The sequence below is a fragment of the Meyerozyma guilliermondii genome, genomic scaffold (genome assembly GCF_000149425.1).
Source record: "Meyerozyma guilliermondii ATCC 6260 scaffold_1 genomic scaffold, whole genome shotgun sequence".
Taxonomy (NCBI): domain Eukaryota; kingdom Fungi; phylum Ascomycota; class Pichiomycetes; order Serinales; family Debaryomycetaceae; genus Meyerozyma; species Meyerozyma guilliermondii.
Genome location: NW_001809800.1, coordinates 977,791 through 1,001,536, shown reverse-complemented (window position 1 = coordinate 1,001,536; position 23,746 = coordinate 977,791). Strand labels below are relative to the sequence as shown.

The following is a 23,746-nucleotide window of genomic DNA, read 5'->3' as shown; positions in this document are numbered from 1 at the left end:
GCACCTACATATTTTTGATGTATGGAGTATTATGTGTAAGCTCACTATGCTAGGTATTCGTACATGTCATTCTCCAACCGACGTAAGTACTCTTTTTCAATCAAGTAATCGATGACTTTCTTGATATCAATTATGCGAGCTCTAAACCGGGTCAAGGCTTGGGTTGCAACTTCATTAACCAACTCATTATGTTTGATCTGCTTTCTAGCCTTCATGATACGCACAATACAAGCAGAAAGGAAATTCTTTCTAGATTCGTCGATTTCCTTGTTGGCATCGACTTCGTCTTGTTTCTGTTCTGACTTGATGGAGCTCACGAAATTTACACGAAGCTTTTTAGACTTGTACTCTTCCACCATAGTAAAGGTGGTATTTCCTTTACTGAATTCAGCAGTACCACTTGGCGATTGCTCCAAAAGCTTGTACTTGACAAAAGGGATTAAATGAGCCTCGAATGTATGCTTAGCAACTCCAACTATTTCCAAAAGTTGGTCAAAGGTGTAAGTATTGCTTTTATTGAAAGCAAGCAAGATCATCAACTGAACATTCGTTACAGTGAACAAGAATGGTGGCTTTCCCTTTCGTGACAAGTTGGCTTTCACCTCACTCTTTCCATGGTTCCAAAGCCACTTTAATTGACGACCGCTGTGTTTCTCCTTGTACAACGCTAATAGCTTGTCAAATGACGGCATTAACTCGGGTGCCAAGTTTAATTTGTAATCTTCCATATGTGTGAACGGCCACATGCTCTGAGCAAGTATTAAGGGAGTGAAATCCTTGACGGAGTTGTCAAACTGGACAATTTCTGCTCGCAAGAGATTCTTCAAATCTTCGGACGCTTTCATGTCTTGAAACATCTTGGTCATCTTCGAGGTATATTCCAAAGAATTTTCCTCTTGTAACCTTTGAATAATACTTTCCTCAAGTTCGTCTGATTTAGTATTGCTGTTTATCAAACGTTTCGCCAACAAACGACGGTAATGCTCTTCAAATGCATCCTTATCCTCAATGAATTTGAAGATTATCATTAATATATCAGGATTAAGCTCAGTGGTATCGCTTTCCTTGCTGCTTCCTTTAAGGTATGAATCAGCGTAACGAGCTAATAAATCGGGAGTTTTGCAATTTGACTTGAGAGCTGGGGTTGCGATAGAATTTTTATTCACAAAGAATCGGCATGCATTATCCAATGACTTGATGAAAATGGGATCCTTGCTGAAGGCAACAGAAACAACCTCATTGAATCGAAGATAAATGGAAATCAATAAGTGAACATATGTGCGAGGATTTGTCGCACCGGGCGATGACCTCTTGGATTTGCCAGATTCGGGAGTAGCATTAGCTGCGTCTTGTACTTGTTGCTCGTTCTGTTTTTTTATGTCATCGATGGCTTTTGCTGCTTCATCCTTGATGTACCTTTCAAGGGTGTCTGCGAGTGGTTGTAAGGTAGCTGGAACCCGCGACAACAACTTGTACATGCGTTGAATATGGTCAGTTTCGCTCTGTTCCAAAAGCCCCAAGAATTCACTGTACATTTCCTCGGCATGATCTTCTATAAGGGCCTGATTGAGGGTGTCTAAAAGAGGCTTCTTGGTGTGTTCTTCCAAGTAGTTATTGGACCGTGAAATTTCCTCAGCTAAACGGGTCTCACATTTGCGCATGTAATCTACCACATTATGATGCTGGAGGAATTGGAAGCTTTCCTTTTTGTAGTACTCCTTTGTTTCTTCCAAAAACCGAAGTTCAAAGTGATTGATGTACACCACCAAATTAGGCTTTTTCAAGTCCTGGACATCAATGCCCAAGAATACGAGTGATTTGATGGCGGTGGAGAGAGAACTGGTATCCACCAACTCATTATTTCTCTGGCGTTCAATTCGGGCCAAAACTTCACTAATCAAGCTCTCCTTGTTATTATTGAACATGTGGGTTTTCCACTTGAGTAAAGCAAGTGTGCTGACGTCGAAAACGTCACGGCGCCCGTCTGAGCGCTCCTTTTGAACCCAGTATCGATTCATGTAGTCAAACACGTTATTGAGGTACCCAGCACCAATGGTAAATCTGGTCCATTTTCGAACGTAAAATTCCAAAAATGTTTCGTCTGGTGATTTTTCCAAACTGGAAATAAATTGCACCAAATACTCGTCTAGCTTGAGGTATATCTCAGCACCAGAGTACAGGTTTGTTCCTGCTCCCCCACTACTCAATGAGGGGGCAGCACTATGCCGTGATTTGTTAGTACAATAGTTGTAAATTGCAGTGTAACAATTCATATACATTTTGGAAGTCACACCCACATCTCCCAGGGCCCCCAATATGAACTCGAGGCCGGGCTGGATGAACGACCAAGTTGCATTCAAGTCGCTGGCGACAGGGAATTGTGACATGGTAATGAGCGGCAACGACGTCTGGTTCACATATGGATCAGCGGTGAGCACACGACCTCAGGTCCCAGTCCCACTGGGACTGGAAGAGGAAGGGAATAAATGAAGATGTGAACATGTGAAGATATGAAGAAGTAGATTTAAGATGTCTACCTATACTCTTAGTTGAACTTTATTGCTCTAGCTGTACTCTAAGTCTTAGTCACGGCGAGGATTTGCCAGGCTCACCCGGTCCACCACTCGCACTATACTAATGGTGAATGTGAGGACCCAAAGACAAAGAACCATAAATAAGAAAGCAGCCAATGCCCTTTGGCGACGACAGATGGAGGATACGGACGGGTAGTAGATTCCAAGCTGGGCTAGTTGTGGAGTATTATCGTTTTGGCATACCCATTCGTCGTCGTATAGGGTATTGAATGTGAGAGAAAGGTTGGCCGACATGAAAATGATGAACAAAAGATCAAGCATAATGAGCTTCATTTTGCCCAATGGGTTCCTGATACCCAATGGCTTGCCGCTGTACTCGTCGTAGGCGATATAAATCACATAAACGATAGCTACGCATTGAACTACCAATGCCATGATGGTACTGGGTTGTTGTTCAATGGCAGAGCCTTTATACTTTTGTCTGGATTTGGTGTAAATGGTACAAGCGAGAGCTAAAGCACACACCGAGAAGATGAGGATAAGGATACGCAAAAGCAAAGGTACCAAAGGGTTGTGAATAAAGAGACGTTTCATTGTCGGTAAGACATCTGCTCGCTTTTCATCACTCATCCAATATCTCGCTTTAGACCGAACCCTCGCTTTTTCCGAATCGAGTTCTACAGGCAAGGGCTTGCTAAAGAACCCTCCCAACCCACAAAGGAGACCAGCTCCCTCTGCAGCACCTCGAGTTTGTTCCTCAGTAGAAGACGACGACCCCAAGAGTGCCAGTCGAAGACGCTCTTCTCCTCCCCATGCACCTTTCAAGTCATACTCCTTGCTCAAGTTGGTGTCGTATTCCAATTCATCTTTGGCGAAAGCCGTCGGTTGTTGGACAGACGAGAGAAAATCGTGCCAGTTGTTCCGGACCGTCTTCACAAATGGATCATTGGCAAAACTGAGATATTGTTCGTCGTCATCAGGTTTTGAATGGACAGTTTTTATCGAAGGATTGATATCTGACTGGTTGTTGTTGACGTTGTTATTGCTCAACTGTTCCTTATAGTGAGCTTGTTCGAGTTTATCGAGCACATATGGAGGCACGATGTTTGCCCGGTGACTATACGAATGGACGTTAGAATGCTCAAAAGGGTTTAGATGTCGATGAGAAGATTTGTTGAGTATGCTGTTGTTCTTGCTTGCAGAATGGTCTCCATTAGAGCTGTCTGAGACGCCATGGGCGCTGTCGTGGGTATCATCGGCCATCACTATTGAAGCAATTTCCCGGAACGCAAACATGAATATCCTGCATTGGCGAACGGTGCGCCGCGGCAAAACAGACGAGAAAGGAAGGAGGAAAAACAAGAAGTATTACAGAAAAAAATGAGTTTAGTATCATTGTATATAATGGTTAAGAGATCTCGGTCATAAACTTCTTCACTTTTTCACGTTCTCTTCCCAATTTTTTGTCACCTCTTTATTCACTTCACTTTTCACTCTTCTCTTTGTTGCTGCGTCGTTGCTTTCGCAGCTTGAGGGTGTGCATGTGCGACTTTTGCCATTGAACTGCTCATATGGGAAACCACTTAATGGCCCATGGTATCGCTAGATTAGGGCCGTTGCTTAAGACTTCCCCAGCGTATGGACTCAGACCCTTGGTATGGGCTCGAAAAGCAAGTTCTGTAGAGAACTTCACCACCAACAAGCTTCCTAAACTTCGAGGTGCAATCGATCATGATTCCATATTTGTTATTTCCCTTCCCATAACCACGAAGAGATCGTACTTTTACTGTAACCATCGACCTTCGATCCTCGACAAGTCACAGCTAAAAACGTTTCCTTTGATCACAAAAATCGAAACCAAGGCAACCGATTTGGCCAAGAAAGGTTGGAACAAGTTGGCCAGTTCGGAGAACAAAATCAACAAAACCATTATCAAGTATGTCAACAAGCTTCTCTACACCATTCCGTACGAGGAAAACTGCTTAAGGTCGTTTCCCTCTCGAAACTCGATGATACGTGAAATCAACGAAGAAGCTGTGTCTCGTGGTAAAGTCAACACCGATTCAGGTGCTTTGGTTCAACAAGAAATCACCAATCTCAACATCCCCTCTGAACAGCTCAAACGGATCCCTTTGATTCATCCCAAGTTCCAAAAACCACAGCTTGTACTTGATCAATTGCGTGAGCTTGGTGAGGTCAATCGACCTACTCATCTCAAATATAGCATTGCATGTTTGATAGGAGTGCCGCTAACTCTCCCCTTTGCTTTGGTGCCTGTAGTGCCCAATGTTCCCGGTTTCTACTTGGCATATCGTGCTTATTGCCATATAAAGGCATTGTTGGGAGTCAAACATTTGGACTATTTGCTTGAAAATGATACCACTCCTACTCCAGCAACTAAACATCTTGTTTTCAAGGATATGGGAGCATTATCAGAAGTATACGAACAGAGTGGTATAAACCTTGATTTAGACAGAGGCGATAGACAAGAAGAGGTAATTATCACAAAAGACATCATTGAGCAGTTGTGCTCTCGTTTCGATTTGGGGCATTTGAAGGAAGATTTGAAAAAGGCTTTGGATCAGGAATCCAAGCGTTTAAGGAAGAAAACTACAGAGTAAAGATAGGTTAATGTGTACATAGAGAATTCATTCACATATACCATGGTGGAGCCCTCTTTGACAGGTACCTTTGACAGGTGCCTCTTTGACAGGTACCCCAGGGTTGGGCCCTCGCACGTGCACCGGTCATGGCGGACGCAAACTTTCTCTGGTATAAATTCGAAAAGTTCGCAGTCGACACTAGACACTTTTCTTTTCAAGATGAGAAATAAGTGGAGAAAAAAGAGAGTTAGAAGACTTAAGAGAAAGAGACGGAAGGTTAGAGCTAGATCCAAGTAATTGGACAGCTTCCTCTGAATGTTTTGTGAAAACTACCGATTGATGAATTGTCGGTGAAAGGTGAATTTTTCACTTTCGTGATTATAGCTTGACTGATGGTTTGTGAATAGATATTTCCACAGAACAATATATTGGATGTTTAGTGAACTGTAGTACGAATTCAGATTTGCTGTGGAAGTTTTGGAACGTTGACGTTGGCGAACAAAGTCGACAACGACCATCCGGTGGTGCATCCAAGTATCACTAGCCACCATCTACCAAGTATAAGGTTAAGCCATGGGCTAGACTTTCATTCCCGCATATATGTGAGTATTCCTCTTCTATTCTCTTCTCGTCTCTGAACTTGAATCCTTTTATCGTTTCTCTTCCCTTCATCTGTCGCATGCGCATCTGTGTTGCACATCGCTTCTGTGTCATGTCAGTTCACAATTGCAACCTAGGCTATTATGTTCGCTGCTCTAAGCCCATTCATATTCAGTAGTTCGGTGCCATTGTGGGATAAACAGGGATGTGAAGACACTGGTTTGGATCTTGCAATGAAACACAAATCAGCACCTACGTGCTTCGTGAGCTCGGGTGCAAATTGTGATGTGGGTACTAAAGAACTAAACAAAACCACGAAACTGAAGCTGGGCTCTGTAAAAGCTGTGGAAACCCTGATTAGTCCCATATCTGCAAATATTTCTCCCGAAGAGTCCACCAGCTCCAGTTCAAATCGGGTTCGAAATTTATGGATAAGTCCATCAACTCCACCTGAAATGCACAATTTTGGTCCTATATACCCCAGTACCATCATTGGTGAACAAAGCGTTTCCGTAGAAGAGACCATTGATAATTCAAGAAGAACAAAAGGAACAACCGTGAGCCCGCTTCTTCGTGAATACTTAGAATTCAACCTCCAACGCTGGCAACCATCCGAATCCCAAAATGGAGCTACAACTCTAGAAGGAAACCATCCGTACCAGGCAGACGAACCTATGAACAAACAGGTATCAAATGGAGCCGTTCTGGTTTTCAATTGGTTCAAACCTCCTCAGAAGCAACAAGTTGAAATGGCTGCGAAAATCCCACAACCTCCTCCTACATGTGCCCCAATTTCTGCTCCATGCCTCTATGGTTCTCATATCATTCCTAACACTTCAAACTCGATAATAGCACCACATGCTCAATTCTCCACTTCGCCAGCTGAGGAAAATGGTGCAGAGTCAATAATGCTGCACCAACCGGTTGCTCGCCATTCACTATCATTAACTCCATATGGATATCCAATACTCCAAAGTAGTCCATTGGGGGACCAATGTAGCGTCGACGACACATCTTGCTATCCATCGTGGATTGAATCTCTTTGCCAATGGTAACACCTACATCCAACTATATGAAATTTTTATGATTATCTAGAACAACGTCTGTAGAGAAGTAAAAAGAAATGGTTTTTGTAACTTACTCAGACGCTTCGGCAAACTTCTCAGAAATTCTAGTTAACAAACTTCCAAATTCTTTTTCAGCTTCTTTCTCACCTCTGGATGGCTCGAAGAACTTGGACGATGAAACCGCATGCTTAATATCAGCAGTTTCTTCGGCCAATTTCGACCAATGGGCACCATTCGAAACCGCCTTCTGAGCTTCATCGTAGTACAATACAAACGCTCTCATCATGGCATAGGTCTTCCAAATTGGACAGAATGCATCATAGGTTGAGTAACCATTTTGCTGCAAGAAATCTTCCTTGATCAAGTTGGCCACATCCAAGGTAATCTTATCAGCATCAGAAAGAGCAGATTTACCAACTAATTGCACCACTTGATCCAATTCTTCAGCGTTGGAGATCATCTCCTTGATTTTATTTCTCAAGGTAGCAAACTCTGGATAATTTTCGTCATAATACTTGTCCAAAACGTTGGTGTACTTGGAATACGAGGCAGCGGTATTGATGGAAGGGAAATGCTTTCTTTGGGCCAACTTCTTATCCAAACCCCAGAACACTTGCGTAATACCCAATGTGGCTGTTGTCACTGGATCGGAGAAGTCACCACCAGCAGGAGATACGGCAGCAACAATCGACACCGAACCGGTTCTATTAGGAGATCCCAAGGCAACAGCATTACCAGCACGCTCATAGAAAGATGCCAACTTGGAACCCAAGTAAGCTGGGAAACCTTGATCGGCAGGCATTTCTCCCAATCTTCCCGAAATCTCTCTAAGGGCTTCTGCCCAACGAGACGAAGAATCAGCAATCATAGACACATCCTTACCTTGATCTCTCAAGTACTCGGCAAGGGTAATACCTGTATAGATCGAAGCTTCACGAGCAGCCACAGGCATATTGGAGGTGTTAGCTACAAGGGTGGTACGCTTCATGATGGGCTCTTTACGACCATCAATTTCAGTGAACAACTCGGGGAACTCCATCAACACCTCGGCCATCTCGTTACCTCTTTCACCGCAACCCACGTAGACAATGTTATCCGAGTTAGAGTACTTGGATAAGGACTGGGAAATGACTGTCTTACCACAACCAAAGGCACCGGGAATACAGGTGGTACCACCTTGAACACAAGGGAACAAGGAGTCCAACACACGCTGACCCGTCAATAATGGGTGGTCAGCGTTAAGCTTTTCAGCCACAGGACGAGGAACACGAACGGGCCATGTGTGCATCATAGTGTACGAATGTTTCTTGCCATCGAATTCAACTTCCAAAACGGTGTCCTCGACGGTGTAAGAGCCTGACTCGGCAATCGATGTGATCGTACCTCTGGCACGAGGGGGTAACAAAATCTTGTGGTCACTAAGCAACGAGTTCTCGAAGACTGAACCAAAGATATCACCACCGGTAATATGGTCACCTACTTTGAGTCCGGCCGGTTTGAAATCATATTTGGCGGTTCTTGAAAGTGCTGGAGCGTCAATACCACGAGGAATATAAATGGAATCTGCCTTTTCACGAATGTCTCTCAATGGTCTTTGAATACCATCATAAATGTTTTCCATCAAACCTGGACCCAATTCCACCGACAATGGCTTACCTGTTCTCATCACTGGGTCACCAACCGTTACACCGGCGGTTTCCTCGTAAACTTGAATGGTGGCCTTGTCAGCATTGATTCTGATAACTTCACCAACCAAATTATCATGTCCAACCTTAACCAACTCGTACATGGCACATCCAATCATATTCTCGGCCACAATAACCGGTCCAGAAACTGAAAAAATCTGTCCATAGTTAGCTTCCTTGTCGTCAAGGGAAAGACGCTTGACTTCCTTGCGGGCGTTTTCCATTGCGCCAGCCTGCGTTAGTGTCTAAGACCTTGTGTATGGTTATGGAGGTAATATATCGTTTGTGCTACTAGATGGAACCGATATATGCTGTTCACTGCCTCTCAATTGATATACTTACCATCTTGTACGTGTGTTAAAGGGCTCCTTTCTCCTTACTTATCTCTCACTCGACAAGGGCGTGTGTTACCCGGCCGCGAGTATACGGACAAGAACAGTGATTTAACGCAACCTCGCACATAAATCTGGTGAGAGATGAGTTGACTCCTGGAGTATTGTCCAGCTTTGTGTACCGCTGTGCGTTGTTGCCCATTGTGGGTAGTTAGTTATAATTGATGAAAATAGGTTTTGAGCTGAGCCACAATTAATTTGAGAAAAGGGTCTCAATCATAATGGTACTTCTTATGGATATTGCAGATTCTTCTTGACGATATTCGCTGTAACAGGAAAGTGAATTCTAAAATTCTGATTCAAATCTCTTTCCGGTATTATTTGGTAATATCGTGCTAACTCGCTTGAACTTATATGCCAGTAACAATTTCAGTTCGTACTCTATATGGCAACCTTGAACCATTACGACCGACTTTGTACTAGTCTGGGATATGTGTACTTTCAATGACTAACTCCTCGAACACATTCTGAAATGATTTCTTTTGGCTGCAAATTTCAGTCAAGTATATAGAGCCTTTACTAACATTTTCTTAAACATTGAATATTGCAAGCATATCTAGCAAAGTCGGACATTACCACTATTGCGAATCCGGAACTTGTATCTGTTGCTGACTACTACCATTCAGCTATAAAAAATAGTTAGCTGTATCGGTGACTACTAGGCCATAAATTATTCCTATCAAAATGTTCTTCGCTCTCGGCACTGGCAATTTGTCGATGAATTCTTCAAACAGACCTAAACAGATCCTGTCTTCCTACAATCAATTAGTTTTGTTCATAAATTCAATTTGTTCATTAATTGCGATAAGATTTCTCGTGCGTAGAATGCTTCCCAATTTTATCACAACTTGGCCTTCAGTGCCCTGTCATGGGCAATATCACACATAGCATTGAATGCCTCCACTCTCTCTTTCTTAATGTCTCCTCTTTCTATTCTTACTTTCATATTTTTCATTATCACATCGCGAGATCTTCCATTGACAAACACCACGTAGCGAAGACCAGGAAACGTTTCTTCGTACTTTTCGTTCCAGTATCCCAACTGTTCGGCTGCATCTGCTAGAGACTTTTGTTCTGCTGCTGAATGCTCGGAAAGTTTCTCTCCTGGTTGCGATGGTTTGGGAGCTCCAAGACGAGGGTGTGCAGCAATAATCTTGGAAATCCGAGGGTCCAATGGCTTTCCTGATGACGCTTCGAGTTCAGCGCTTAAAAGAAAATCTAGTAACAGTTTCCTGGCTGTTTCTATAAATTGGTCATAAGAATCGTATTTTTCATTATGGCTTAAGAGCGCAGAGATAAGGAATTCTCGAAGCACATCACACGGTTCAAACAACATATCGAGAACTCTACCCTTCTCAGGCAGCGACGAGAGCTCCAGAGCAGGAATTAGGCTCATGACTAGTTTATTGTGAAATTATTTTGAGGGAGAAGGTCTCGCTTATCTTTTCGGCGATTCCCGAGCGATCGATAATTAATGCATTTGCTTACGAAAGACGTAGACTCTATGTAAAGTGCTCGAGTTGGCGTAATCTCTTGCTTTCTTTGGTGGACGAAGCTCCCTCTTGAGCGATCAATGGGTGTCTCCATTGTTTGACGTAGGTGAACAATACATCGGCCAACTGGGTGGTCTCGAGACCCAAATCCTGGAACGTCTTGGCGCTAGCATCGATTTTTTGATCGATCAAGTGTCTTTGAATCTGGTCAGGGTTGGTCAACTTCCAGTAAGCAAACTGCTTGAGCTGTGCAGCCAACTTGGCCAAAGGCAATGGAATTTGGTAGTCACCATGGTTGTAAGAAAATGGACCAGCTTGCGAAAAGTCCTGGGTGATACCATGAATCATTTGTCTAATTTCGTAGAAACTCATTTTTTCAGGTCCGTATAATTCGTAAGTTTGCCCAATGGTGCTATCGTCGAATCCAATCTTTTCTAAGGCCTCGGCAACGTCGAGGACATGTACTGGGTATATCTCTTTAGCATTTTTGTTGGGAGTCCACATCTTCAATTTGGGTCCCAAGTAGTTGAGCAAGGTATCTTCACGTCCGTACATTGGAGCGGGTCTCACAATCGTCGATTGAGGAAGAATCTCACGAACAACCTGCTCACCGATTCCCTTGGTGGCATAGAAAACCGAGTCGGATTGTGGGTTTGCATTGTACGAGGACACGTGAACAAACCGGGGGACGCCGGCGTCTTTAACGGCCTGAGTGATTCTTTCTGTCAATCCAATGTTGACATCGGCCATAGAAAAGTTTTTGGTGTTGTAATCAGCACCAATACAGTTGTATACGATATCGGAATGAGCCACAGAATCCTCGATTGATTTCAAGTTTCTGGCATCAAACTCAACGAAATTGACCACTCCCAAGTCTCCTGACACCTTGAGGAATCTAGACTTCATTTCGTCTCTGAATGGCACTATGGTGTAGGTACCATGTTTGGCGATTTTAGATGTCAAGTAACGACCAAGAAATCCAGAAGCACCAAAGACAGTGGCGGTGTATCCGGTTCTGGAGGAACGTCCTCCACGTCCACTAACAACATTTACCTTACCATTGGCGGTAATATTGATATCTTCCTTCAAAACGGGAACGGTGATATTTCTGGTTCCGAACCGTTGAGCCACGTTGAGTGGTCTCGCAGCTCTCAACATGTTTGCTAACGAATATACCTAGTGTATGCAAGACGTAAAGACGAGGTACAAAGGTCTAGTTAATCGTCTAGTTTGAGGTTGGTTCCGTTAAACAGTCTTGGGTAATTTCGATGCGCGACTTCTGGTTGGCTAGAAATGTGGTGCGGGCACACAGGTTGCAAGTAGTGGTGCTTAACATGTATTGATTATAAAAAGTAGTCGGGTGTTTTTCTCGTAACCGTGGGTTCTCCTGGACGGATAGAAGGATCATATTGTAAGAACTGCCTATTATGCTGTTCATCAACTTCCATAATTGCAGCTTGGTTTCCACATCGGTAACAGTAGTTTGGAGCCGAAAAGATGGTTACTACCGACTCTTGATGTGACCACGAGTAACCCTCCATCACAAGCTGATGGGCACGAGCAATCAAGCTGAGGTCATTGGTGTGGTTGAACTGTTCGGATATATCTTGACCAAAAGTGAAACCGGCCCCTCTTGGAGATATACCCCATCCACCACGATCATCAGGGTCAGACCATAGTAAGTCACACATGGGTCCTTCGTGGGGGACTTCTTGGATCCTGTTTAGCTCTCTTACCTGATCGATGGTTTCAATCATTGGCGATAAACCACCATGCAAGCAGAAAATTTTGTTGTCCACCAATGCTGTTATCGGGAAGTAGTCAAAGAGATCTGTAAACAACTTCCATACCGTAGCCGAGCCGTACTTACGCAAACATTCGTCATAGAATCCATAAACTTGAGTGATTTGTCTGGATTCGTGATTTCCTCTTAAAATCGTGATTCGATTGGGGAAACGTACCTTCATACAAACCAAGTATGATACGGTTTCGACCGAGTAATAACCTCTATCAACATAATCGCCCATGAAAAGGTAGTTTGTGTCGGGACATGGACCTCCAATTTGAAACAATTCCATCAAATCATGAAATTGACCATGAACATCTCCACATATGGTCACCGGTACATGGACGGGTTGTACATTTTCTTCAAACTGCAACACTTCAATTGCCATGTCACATAATTGTTTCACATCTCCCTCTGATAATGGTTCACATTTAGCAAGTTTTTCAATCCATTGGTCTAGTTTGTCAATGGAAGCAGCAGGAGTTTCCTGTCTTATTGAAGAGGATGACCCCTGATTTGCACTATTTGTAGACTCGTCATTTCCAAATGTGTGACTCAATTGTTGGCTCTCACTTACGTCTTCCATTGGAACGTCGGTGTCTAAATCCATCTCGATCTACACAGTATAATCGGGTCCACGACAATAATACAAAGTAAAAGTACAGGGAAAATGTTGTAAAACACGCTCTAGAATGGCAATGAGATGATTGGGATAGGGGAGCACGAATTGGATGGGGAGTTCCTCGGTTGTGTATCTTGTCTTGATCAACAAGATCGTCAGTGGTCGATACTAAAAAAAACACAGAATTTCGAGGTGGGGTTTAAAACTTGAGAAATGGTATTCTCTTGTCTCTATTGAAAAGCTATGATGTCCAGGGTCCCTTCAAATGACAATTATAACCGCAAAAGTCAGTTGGTGCTTGTGCTGCCCTACTGTCCAGTTCCTTGATTGAGCAACGGAGAAATGCGAGCCGCGCACTACCGTCCGACGATGGTAAGACTACTCCACTCCTACACAGGAACACACAAATGTCTACTTCTATTATTCTATTCAAAGCATAAAATCCGATGTACTATTCTTGATCTCTTCCTGCGTAGGTGGCTTCCAGTCTCGGTTCATTCCAAAATGGAAAAGATTACTCAAACTATTGCTGCTGGCAGTCGTAGTCAAGTCATCATGAACCTGGTTAAAGAGGTTGTAAAGACTTTTAGTGCTTTCTGAAACAACCAACGGATTCATTTCCGGCACCTCTTCTCGCTTAATATTGGCCGGTGTGATCACCGGCGGTGCAGGTGCGGTTATTGGCACCGGGTTGAAATCGGCCAAGTTGATACTGGGACTCAAGCTTGTAACATTTGAATCAACTTCGTTTTCGATATTAACCTTTGACGGGACCATTGTATCCTCAACATGAGAAGATGGCCCGTTGGAAATGGCCTGCTCCAATTGGGTGCTATGGGGTCGTGGTGGTAGCAAAGCCATAGTGTGCGCTTGTGGTGCCGAGCTGGATATGACTGTGGTAGGGGTCTGTGAATTGGAAATGAGATTCGATATCTCTAGCTCATCTAAAAGCTCATATAGGTTGGGCTCTTTGGCGTCATTAGCAGCACTATGTCTCCATTCCATTTCTGAATCGCTGCGGTTATAAGGTTGCGGAAGACTTTCGTACCAAAATTTGAGCAGACGATTGGATTGGATCAAATTATCGACATTGCAGTAGCCTAATGGCGAAACAGCCACAATCTTATGGCTCAATTCAATTACGCTTCTTTTGTTATTGACAAATTCAGGTGCACCATTGCTCCGCTGTTCAATATCCACATAGAAGCGTAACAATTGTAAGAGATGTGGTATCACTTGTTGGTTGGATAAACTTAACGAAAGCATATTGTCTGAAGGATCCAACGCATCATTTATACCGTTGATGATTTCGAACAAAGGATCAGTTACTTTGAAGTAGAGATTTTTGGAGTAAAACACCAATATTTTGAACAAGATGACATTCTTGATGATGGAGTCGGATGGGCTGTATTTGGCCTGAACCATATCTAACTCTTTCTTGAACACCTCGAAATTGACGCGCGGTACGTAACGGTCGTCAGACTCAAGGGCATTTTCTCCTCGGAAACTCGTCGAAGGAACTAGTGCGTACGATGAAAGTGCTCCGAGAATCTTGTCATTGAAAAGATCATACTTGTTTAACACTTTGAGCATTTGAAACATGAAGTTGTCATAGTCGGTGCTTACTTGCAGTGAGGCAGAAAATACCCATTCTCGCAAGAGCAAGTTGGAGTCTTTCAAGACAAGATTGAATTGAAAGAGAAGATTGAATCGTTCCAGCTCAAAAACGGTTTCGTATAATTCATAGAGTTGCACGGTACTCAAGTCGCTCTTGTTTCCCACTGGGATACTAACGAGCTGGAAGAACGTGATGGCTTTCCGAAGGTAAATGAGTTTTTGCTGTTCATTGAGACTTGCAATTTGGTAGTAGCGAAATAGATGCAATGAAGTAAGTGCTTGGTTGTAGTAGGTTATCTGCTGTTTGAATTGGAGTGAAAACGAGGGGAAGATGAGGAGTTTGTCCAAAGTCGACAATGTTTCTGACAACTTTGTTTGTAGGTGATGTTTGAAGTTCTTGTAGTACGTCAAGTTGCGTACTTCAAAATTAAACTCGTGATTCAAAGACAAAAGTTTGATCAAATTCTCTATCAAGATTAGTATAAGGGTGAATATGACCGATAATTTGGAGATGAAAATGGGATCTGTAGGATCGACAAGAATTCTACCTTCATTGACAGAATTATCGTTGATGAACTCGATATGCTTTGCAAAAGATTTGATCGTTGAGGGAACTGTGAGCGGCGCGAGAAACGAAAACACCGTTGGCTGATTGAGCATTTGCAAAAGCTCCACCACCTCAGCGCTGGATATATCGGAAAGTAGATATTTTGTCAGTACTGGAGCGCGGATTGGGCTGTCGGGAACACTGACACTACTGATGGAGTCTAAGGTCTTTTTGTGCAAATTTTTCGGTCCACACTTCTTGCGTTGTCTCACCAGAGTACATGTTATCTTGTTACTGACACAGTGGTTACAAGGTCGATTCAGGTCACATTTAACTTTACGAATGGCACAAGCATCACACGCACGAACATGAGATGTTTTTCTTTTCTTGGTTTGCAGCTGTGCTCCTGAGCCATTCTGGGTGTTCGTCAGTTTGATAGTAGCCAGACTACTGCTACTTCGACCAATTTGTGCTAGTAGAGGTGGAGCCGAGCCGACGGTGGACGACGACGAAGAAGCAGGATGAGGTGCCATTTCTTCATCGAAGCTTGCTTTTGAATCTGGACTCACGCTGTTGGTGGACATCTTGGACCCCAGATCGTGAGACAGCATACGCGTGGGGGATATCATAGCATACTATTGTAATAGATGACAGTCCTTTTTAACTTCGATGCGAACACTAAAATTACCTGCATACCACATTAATCAGCGGGGCCGCCTGGGGTTGGTGCGGAGTGTTTGGATGCGTGGGGTAATAATGGGAAGTAGAATCTAGTGGGATACCTCATTTGAAGACTCGACAGCTTTTGGAAACGACTCCATTTGATGGCGAAATATTATTTGGAGCTTACTAAACTGCTCAACAAGTTTAGATTTGGTTCGCAACAACTCCGAATTAGCACCTTGTGCTGGGTCGTATATTTTTTTTAGTCGCGGCTCGCGAATTTCTTTTCGGTACCCAAGATCTTTTTGCAATCGGTGTCCCCACATGGCTATGAGACATGAACCCTCCACTACCTGGTAGTGGCTGGATGCTGGGGTGGAAATTACTGGAACTTGTAGTACCGTAGATAACAATTGCATAAACCGGGCATTTGCAGCCTGAGAACCACTAACTTCGACTTGGTCAATGGACTCATTTTGAATGTTTCTGATAATTTGCTCGGTTTGAAAGGCAAGAAACTCTAAGATCAAGTTGTAGCGAACCACAAGACTGGTTATAGTGTGATCCCGCAAAAGAGAAGCTTGAAGAATGGAAGAATTGGCACCGTCTATGAATGCCTCGCTCATGGAAAAATCATTGTATGGACTCCTATTGCCATAAACGTCTCCATAGTAGAAATAGCAACGGATAAGGCTGTTGATGGTTTGGTTGTGCTCTAGCTCTATTTTCCGGGTTTCCCTTTCAACAAATTCGAAATTATTGTGGTCTCCGATAAGATCGTTAAACTCGCGAAACAAGTCCTCAAAAAGCTTTCCAGTGGCCGGTTGACCAAATGAATATACCCTTTTGTTGGGCAAAAGTTGCCAGAATGGTCCCCATATTCCGTCTATTGGTTTAGCCTGGGAAGAACTTGTGGGCAACACAAAACAAGTCGAGGTTCCTGCTATCATCGAGAGCGTGCCATCAACCTCTCGCTCGAGAATTTCAGGATTTGTAGACACCCAGCCAGCATAGCAGTCTATACAGCCATGGTAAATGGCAGGCTGTCCTGAAATCCCCAATTTAGCCGAGAGTTTGGATGTCATCGTGCCAATTGCACTTCCTAGAGGCATAACTCTTGGTCTGTCCAAACCATATCCTCCAACTCTAATTCCATTTCTGATTTTCACCAGGCTCAAAAAGTCCTCAGACCAACCCTTGATCGAGCCGTCCATTGCCACATCATCAGTTCCATACGAATGATTATATGGTACAGTTTCACCATTGCCAACAATGAGGAGATGAGATATCCAGTCGTACAATTCAAAGCACATCAATTGCTTGTCTGTATGATCACTTAACCACTTGAGCTTCGGCAATCCCATCTCGGGGATATAACTTCCACCCACAAACAGCAATTTGTCTTTTGGAACAAGTCCATTCAATTTTTCACATTCACCACTACTTCTTGAATCCATCCACATGATAATGTCCTGATCACCATTGTATGGACCAAGAACCATTTTGGTTCCTTCTTCGTCTATAACCTCTCGGACCACCATTGAGCACGTAGCTGTAACGCTTATGCCATCTATAGCTTTAACTGGTGACAGTTTCAACAAATGCCGGAAAGACTCTTCTATTGCTTTATAAATTTCTCGAGACGATTGAGTCACTATTGCTCTATTTTCATGGTTGTAGTTGATGCTTATCTCTCGTGACTGCGTAGCCCTATAGTTTTCTGCCATAAGCATGCATCTTACAGATCCAGATCCTACATCGACCCCCAAGTACGACATTGATGAGATGCGCAACTGTTCGCGATCGCAACCTTTTTCACTTTAAATATATTGTACATTTAAAACATCTAAACAATTGTCATGAATACATTAGTATCCAATGGACGCCTTGGAGCCAGATTGGCTGGTCCATCCGCTGACGGTGGACGATGACAAGACGGAGCCAAAGTTGGTGCTATCGTCAACTTGAACGACTTGAATGGAGCTTCCAGAGAACACAACCGCAGCCTTCATGGATCCACTGGTTGGTCTTTGGAAATAGTCCTGGGAACCACCTCCACCGTATCCGTTGCTAGAACCTTGACCATCGTGCAAGTGGCAGATCAATTTATCAGAACCGGCGGACAAAATTTCAAACAAATCCAATTCACCACATCCAGTCTTCCAGCACGAACAAGAGGCATCACCGTATTGCAAAGTTCTTGGGATCTTGGCGTTCAACATCCAGATAGCTGGCATGTCGTAGTTGAACGAAGAGCCACCGCTGTTATCAGATGGCATTTCAAACTCAAAGATGAAAAGCTTGTCGGCACCACCGAATCCGTGGTAGGCAGGGATACCCTCTCTGTAGTATCCACAAGAGTTGCCACTGCACTTGGAGGAAGACATGATGGTGAATTCACTGTTGGAAGAAAGAGTGGTTTCCTTCAAGGCAACGGGAGAGGAAGAACCTCCACTGTTGTCAGAGTTGGCATAAGAAAGCGAGTTACCAAAGGAAGACGACCACACACCAGAACCCGAACCACCAAAGTAGTTGAGGAAGGTGACGTTGTCGGCGTTACCAGGAGTGTAGTAAGACACTCTCTCCCAGTCACCAGCGGCAGCGGAGCTCGAGCTATCAGACGAGGCAGAAGCCGAAGGAGCAGCATTCGAGCTGGCTGGGGACGAGCCAGATCCAGAAGAGCCAGAGCCAGAGCCAGAGCCGGAACCAGAACCAGAACCAGAACCAGTGGCAGCAGAGGTGGGAACGGCAGCAACTTGGGAGGTTTGAGTGTTACCATTTCCATCAACAAACACGGTTTGGGTCACCTCAACAACCTGGGTTGCTCTCTTGTGCTTGTGGTGCACATGCTGGGTGACACACTCCTCGTCGTCCTCTCTCTTGTTGTTGGAACCAGAAGCTGGGTAGTAGACACCAAATTGCAACAATTTCAAAGGACCTCTGAAATGAACCGATAATTCTTCGTCCAAAGGAGAAAGGTTTCCAGAAAAGTCGTAAGTCTCCTGAGTACATTTACCGGTGGATTCATCCATGTTGGTGACATCTTGGTACGAACCAGAGAAACCAACACCTTCAAAGTACACCTTAGATGTTTTTGAACAGTAGTAGTTACCGTCGACTTGTTGGCACGCGGCATGGACGGTGGAAAGGGAAGCCAAAATAGCAGATAAAATGGGCAAAGAAAACTTCATTGCTGATGGCTAGGCTAGCAAAATAAACTTGAAAGGAGGGAATAGGGAGGATATAGCTCACCGGGTACTTTTACTAAATGAATGGCAGATTTTTTCGAAGTGATTCAGAACACTAAAAACTAATTTCTCCTAATTTCGTTGCTGTAGTAGACGACAATACTTTTTCTGCGCACGAATATCCCTGTTGTTTATGAATGGCTTGACGACGACAGAAAAAAATCGCGGTTTGGTGTCGATTATGTAAGCGATGGCAGTGCTGGTTTGTTTAGCCAGCAAAAACTTGGAAAAGTGGCGGAATGGAGCAATGGGATACGGGGGTAGTTATAGAGCTTGTATGATCATTTTGGGCTTCAAAATTACAGAGGTAATCGTGTTTTCAAGCCCATATGTTATGCTTGGCACCCGGGTTATGAGCGGGTAAGTTGTCTCGAGTGCGCATGAGATGGATTGTGCTGGGGGTGTGTGCTGCGGCTGGTCGCCGCAGTGTTCCGATTTAGGCAGAAAACCACCGGTTTCGCGCAGCTGCGGTGCCAGCCATTGCGGTAGACACATTTGATGTATGCAGGGATATGGGCTGCGGCTGTCAGCTATGTGCACGCCGTTTACAAGAGGTTTCAATGCAGTATCTTTAATGTCTCATGGTATACATTATGTCAAGCTATTAAAAAGATGGGGAAGTTCTAAGGCTGCGAAAAGACAAGATTCTTTCGTGATCGTGTGACTCACTTGTAGCAAGTCAAGCTCATCAATTTTATAAACGGAACCAAATAAAAAAGAGCAGCAGCACCTAGGTTCCAATATAGTCTTCTCTCATTCAGGCTTTTTATCGAATTGTATGTTGGCCAATTGGGGAGAAGTAGATGTTTCCAATCTCAATGAATCTCTTAAAGCTTCAATATCATAATTTCCGGTGTCTCCATCATTATTGATGTACAGAAAAGTAATACCATAATAGGGTATTGTATGGTTATAGTTATTCTGCAATGCAAACCAACTTGCAAATTCCTCTCTATTTCTAGTTCCAATATCACCCTCCAAAGGTAATCTTGTGTCGTCCACCTGAAGGTACGAAATATTGCTTTCATCGACAATACGGCCGTTCAAGATTGCAAATCCTGCAGCATCGTCGCCAAGTCCCAAGGGTGTAGTATATTGCAGGGTGAAAGCTCCCAATAATTCTTTGTCGACTACTATAGCGGTGCTAATACCAATTGAAAATGCTAAAAATGTCAACAGATAGGAAAGCACAAGGCGTACTGGTGTTGAGTACATTTTAGATATCTTAGTCCCGAGTAAGGTCACTCTTGTGCCTTTTATAGGCTTTTTCTCACTTCATTCAATTCGATTGCTGAAGAGTGGCTCAGCTAAGCCCCACAATTGAAGGGAAGTACAGAAATCAAGCGGACCCCAAATCTTCGATCGCCATTTTATGGCCAATTGCCAAAAAATCATGCGCCGATCGAAGGGAGAGACTAAAAAGGACAACATTTCAGCCCAACGTATACTCTACCGTCAATTTCAATGCAAACAAACCAAAGAAACCACTCAAAAGATTTCAGCTCTAGGGAACGCGGAAACATAATCGGAGGATATTTTTTGCCCGTGTCACTCCATTCGGCAAAAGTCCCGAGAGAATGACCGTCATATACGTTAATGGTGGTTTTCCCGCTAGAACACGGTCTATTGGCTTTTCCTGTAGTTGCTGCAGGATACTCCTTAGTGTGATTCCTTAATATGAAAAGCATATAGTTCAGATTCGAACTTGTCTCTTGGGTGATGTAATAAGTTGTAAAGCTGAATATAAGAAAGTTATACGCGGCAGAGTGAGGCGCATTTCAACCTAATTACACTTGACGTCATGGATGTTCTTGAAAAGTACCCTTGTCGCATACTCTTTATGGACAATACGAACATTCACAAGTAACAACTGGATAGTCAAAGCTATGGTAGGTATTTTCGCTTATTGAGTTAATTCTGAATTTGGCATATGATAAAGTTGAAGGAGATCAATTGCTAGATACTAACATCCAGGTTCAAGAAGCAACAAATTGATTAGTCGTTATTTACATTTCGTATTCGAGGGAATCAAACTGGATTTGCAGCCGCTATAAAATTGAATCAAGATAACCTAAAAATTGATCACTTCTCGATTACTCAACCAAAGACACTTACACTTGAAACACCTAATAGCACACAGCCAGCTTTATAGGACATTTCATGAATCCATATAGCATAAGTTTATCTTGTAGGCTGCGGCCGCCGCAGTGTTCCTGTCCCAGTCCATATGCACGCCATCAACCTGTTTCGGAGCACTGCCCGCCTGCAGGCGGTGCCTGAACTAAACACATCTGATTTTGCTAAATTTAGTATACTTGTCGATAACAATTTTGTGGTCTGCTTGTTATGTCCAATCCTTATGAGGCAGCCAAGCGCAAAAGTGTGCTTAATCAAGAAAGAAAACTGGGGTATAATGGATTAAAAGTAATTGTTCGAGAAGATCCAGCAGTACCCCAGTATCAAATTCTCCCCACATTTAGCAAGAAATCGGACTACCAAATGAAACTTGTGGTTGTTGGAGATGGTGGATGTGGAAAGACTTGTCTTTTGGTGTCTTATACCCAACAAAAATTTCCAGAAATTTATGTTCCTACTGTGTTTGAAAACTACGTTGCCAACGTCAGAACCCCCGAACAAAAACTAATTGAGCTTGCCCTCTGGGATACCGCAGGTCAAGAGGAATACGACCGTCTTCGTCCGTTATCGTACCCTGACGTAGACATATTACTCATCTGTTTTTCACTTGACAATTTGACATCACTTCAAAACGTAACCGATACGTGGTACCCTGAAGTGAACCATTTCTGTCCTGGAGTCCCCATTATTCTCGTAGGGACCAAAGCTGACTTGCATTCATCCATTGATGACCAATTACCCATCGAGGTGGCCACCGATATCAATGCTGTTGGTTACGTCAAATGCTCAGCCAAGTCCATGTTCAACATCAAAACGGTGTTCAATTTCGCCCTCCATCATTTCCAGCGCCAGATCAATGTCAAGGAACAGATGGAAAGAACCCGACAACACCGTCTTTCTCGGGCATTTGGCCACACCCGAAACCAGTCTTCAATCTCTACTAAGAGAGGACATAATAAAAATTCGTCCATTGAGTCAGCCCTCCTCTTGGAACAACCATTGACCGATGGAGACGGTGATTACAACCCATATGTGGCTTCCGATAATAAATACAACGACGACGAATTTGCATTTACCCGAGAAAAGGCCAAGAAGCGAAGACGCTGTATAATACTATGAGCTAATATAAGATGACTAGAGGATTAGACAATGACAGTGTAATCTGTCAACCTGTCCGGAGCACTCTATTTACCACGGTCTCTGTACTTTTTTGGTCTCTTTTTCCGTAATCTCCATATCTCCGTATCTACTGTTCCGTATCTAAATCTCATTTCGCGAATTTCTTCTTTAATGTCAGAACTACGGCTGAGGAGCACTGCTCCTACACCGTCCACCACCGATGACAAGAAACCAATCGATACAGATGCTGGAACCCTCCCCAATGACCACTATAAATCACATCTTTCTCCCACTCGATTTTGGTTGCGGAGTAAACTTCTTCCATATATTCGAATGGAAACTGATATCTTGGCGTCGCTTCAAGCAGCCATTCGAACACCAATGCTTGATTTCTACTTTGCTTGGACAGCAAACTTGGCGTCGCATACGTTCTACGTGCTTATGTTGCCGGTTCCATTATGGTTTGGCTCCACTTTGAGCCGTGACTTGATCTATGTTTTGGGTCTTGGAATTTATATATCAGGAAACCTCAAGGATTATATGTGTTTGCCTCGTCCTCGGTCACCACCACTTCATCGCATAACCATGAGCTCATACACTGCTCAGGAATATGGGTTTCCATCCAGTCACAGTGCCAATGCGACCGCAGTTTCGTTGGTCTTGTTTCTGAGACTCTACGATTCTAGAGACCAGTTCACCCCAATCAAGTTTGTCGTTTTGGCAAGCATTCTCTTTATTTATTACTTTTCCTTGATATTTGGAAGACTTTACTGTGGAATGCACGGATTCCTCGACTTGTTGGTGGGATCCATTATTGGTACTGGATTATTTATCTTCCGCTACGTTTGGGGAAATGCTTGGGATATGTTGCTTTTCAACGCTAGTACAAAATGGGGTAGAGCTCTTGCTCCGGTCCTCGTGGTTGTGATGTATCTTTTGTTAATCAATACCCATTCGGAGCCCGTTGACGATTGTCCATGTTTCGACGATACAGTGGCATTCATTGGTGTTCTCATCGGTGTCGATTTGGCTCACTGGCTCTGTTTCAACACCGGGTACTTGGCTACCAGCTCTGGCGATCCGCTCGTGATCTTCTATGATTATAACACACTTGGTCTAGTTAAAGTGATTGCAAGAGTGGTACTAGGAGTCTTTTTAGTTGCAGTATGGAAGTCGGTATCCAAACCTGTGGTGTTCACAATCCTCCCGCCAATCTACAAGCGCGTAGGTGTCTACATACCCAGAAAGAACTTCCAGGCTACTGCTTTCACCAAGCTGACCACTCGTCAAATTCGGTCTCAGTCCATTTCCAACTTGAATAACAGTGCTGATAACATTGGTGATTTCAACAAACTCATACGAGGAATTGCTGACCACTCAAAGACAGACATGGTTGGACCCGCAACCGATATCGATTACTACGAAATGTTAGATTACAAGAACAAAAACTCGGGTGCAAATTTACCAGAACCACCAAAACGTGCTGGTGTTTTCAAGCCCAGATTCGATGTTGAAATTATCGGAAGACTTATTATATACGGAGGAATGGGACCAGTATCAGTTTGGGGGTTCGCCTTGGCCACCGAGTATTTGGGTTTAGCAAAGTAGCTTACCTTGGGCTGCTTGCCCATTGG

At 43.6% G+C, this 23,746-nt stretch overlaps 14 protein-coding genes across 14 annotated transcripts; 4 read left to right on the top strand and 10 right to left on the bottom strand. All coding sequences in view use genetic code 12, as the record gives it.

Annotated features, from left to right (window-relative positions):
- Positions 1-44: 44 nt before the first annotated feature.
- Positions 45-2,387, bottom strand: CDC53 (cullin; the record flags this gene model as incomplete). Its single annotated transcript, XM_001487142.1, has 1 exon — positions 45-2,387. The coding sequence occupies one exon, from the start codon at positions 2,385-2,387 to the stop codon at positions 45-47; it is 2,343 nt and encodes a 780-aa protein (XP_001487192.2).
- A 195-nt stretch (positions 2,388-2,582) lies between these two features.
- On the bottom strand, positions 2,583-3,830 carry PGUG_00568 (uncharacterized protein; the record flags this gene model as incomplete). Its single annotated transcript, XM_001487141.1, has 1 exon — positions 2,583-3,830. The coding sequence occupies one exon, from the start codon at positions 3,828-3,830 to the stop codon at positions 2,583-2,585; it is 1,248 nt and encodes a 415-aa protein (XP_001487191.2).
- Positions 3,831-4,105: 275 nt separating this feature from the next.
- On the top strand, positions 4,106-5,155 carry PGUG_00567 (uncharacterized protein; the record flags this gene model as incomplete). The annotated part of the gene is made up of 1 exon (XM_001487140.1): positions 4,106-5,155. The coding sequence occupies one exon, from the start codon at positions 4,106-4,108 to the stop codon at positions 5,153-5,155; it is 1,050 nt and encodes a 349-aa protein (XP_001487190.1).
- Positions 5,156-5,880: 725 nt separating this feature from the next.
- On the top strand, positions 5,881-6,792 carry PGUG_00566 (uncharacterized protein; the record flags this gene model as incomplete). The annotated part of the gene is made up of 1 exon (XM_001487139.1): positions 5,881-6,792. One exon carries the CDS (start codon positions 5,881-5,883, stop codon positions 6,790-6,792), a length of 912 nt encoding a protein of 303 aa, XP_001487189.2.
- Positions 6,793-6,874: 82 nt separating this feature from the next.
- TFP1 (H(+)-transporting V1 sector ATPase subunit A) lies at positions 6,875-8,713 on the bottom strand (the record flags this gene model as incomplete). Its single annotated transcript, XM_001487138.1, has 1 exon — positions 6,875-8,713. One exon carries the CDS (start codon positions 8,711-8,713, stop codon positions 6,875-6,877), a length of 1,839 nt encoding a protein of 612 aa, XP_001487188.1.
- A 1,009-nt stretch (positions 8,714-9,722) lies between these two features.
- PGUG_00564 (uncharacterized protein) lies at positions 9,723-10,277 on the bottom strand (the record flags this gene model as incomplete). The annotated part of the gene is made up of 1 exon (XM_001487137.1): positions 9,723-10,277. The coding sequence occupies one exon, from the start codon at positions 10,275-10,277 to the stop codon at positions 9,723-9,725; it is 555 nt and encodes a 184-aa protein (XP_001487187.2).
- A 106-nt stretch (positions 10,278-10,383) lies between these two features.
- PGUG_00563 (uncharacterized protein) lies at positions 10,384-11,532 on the bottom strand (the record flags this gene model as incomplete). Its single annotated transcript, XM_001487136.1, has 1 exon — positions 10,384-11,532. One exon carries the CDS (start codon positions 11,530-11,532, stop codon positions 10,384-10,386), a length of 1,149 nt encoding a protein of 382 aa, XP_001487186.1.
- Positions 11,533-11,717: 185 nt separating this feature from the next.
- On the bottom strand, positions 11,718-12,770 carry PPH21 (phosphoprotein phosphatase 2A catalytic subunit; the record flags this gene model as incomplete). The annotated part of the gene is made up of 1 exon (XM_001487135.1): positions 11,718-12,770. The coding sequence occupies one exon, from the start codon at positions 12,768-12,770 to the stop codon at positions 11,718-11,720; it is 1,053 nt and encodes a 350-aa protein (XP_001487185.1).
- Positions 12,771-13,211: 441 nt separating this feature from the next.
- Positions 13,212-15,575, bottom strand: PGUG_00561 (Zn(II)2Cys6 transcription factor domain-containing protein; the record flags this gene model as incomplete). The annotated part of the gene is made up of 1 exon (XM_001487134.1): positions 13,212-15,575. One exon carries the CDS (start codon positions 15,573-15,575, stop codon positions 13,212-13,214), a length of 2,364 nt encoding a protein of 787 aa, XP_001487184.2.
- A 141-nt stretch (positions 15,576-15,716) lies between these two features.
- PGUG_00560 (uncharacterized protein) lies at positions 15,717-17,387 on the bottom strand (the record flags this gene model as incomplete). The annotated part of the gene is made up of 1 exon (XM_001487133.1): positions 15,717-17,387. The coding sequence occupies one exon, from the start codon at positions 17,385-17,387 to the stop codon at positions 15,717-15,719; it is 1,671 nt and encodes a 556-aa protein (XP_001487183.2).
- A 90-nt stretch (positions 17,388-17,477) lies between these two features.
- Positions 17,478-18,800, bottom strand: TOS1 (Tos1p; the record flags this gene model as incomplete). Its single annotated transcript, XM_001487132.1, has 1 exon — positions 17,478-18,800. The coding sequence occupies one exon, from the start codon at positions 18,798-18,800 to the stop codon at positions 17,478-17,480; it is 1,323 nt and encodes a 440-aa protein (XP_001487182.1).
- An 810-nt stretch (positions 18,801-19,610) lies between these two features.
- PGUG_00558 (uncharacterized protein) lies at positions 19,611-20,072 on the bottom strand (the record flags this gene model as incomplete). Its single annotated transcript, XM_001487131.1, has 1 exon — positions 19,611-20,072. One exon carries the CDS (start codon positions 20,070-20,072, stop codon positions 19,611-19,613), a length of 462 nt encoding a protein of 153 aa, XP_001487181.2.
- Positions 20,073-21,203: 1,131 nt separating this feature from the next.
- On the top strand, positions 21,204-22,112 carry CRL1 (Rho family GTPase; the record flags this gene model as incomplete). The annotated part of the gene is made up of 1 exon (XM_001487130.1): positions 21,204-22,112. One exon carries the CDS (start codon positions 21,204-21,206, stop codon positions 22,110-22,112), a length of 909 nt encoding a protein of 302 aa, XP_001487180.2.
- A 171-nt stretch (positions 22,113-22,283) lies between these two features.
- On the top strand, positions 22,284-23,720 carry PGUG_00556 (sphinganine kinase; the record flags this gene model as incomplete). The annotated part of the gene is made up of 1 exon (XM_001487129.1): positions 22,284-23,720. The coding sequence occupies one exon, from the start codon at positions 22,284-22,286 to the stop codon at positions 23,718-23,720; it is 1,437 nt and encodes a 478-aa protein (XP_001487179.2).
- Positions 23,721-23,746: the final 26 nt, after the last annotated feature.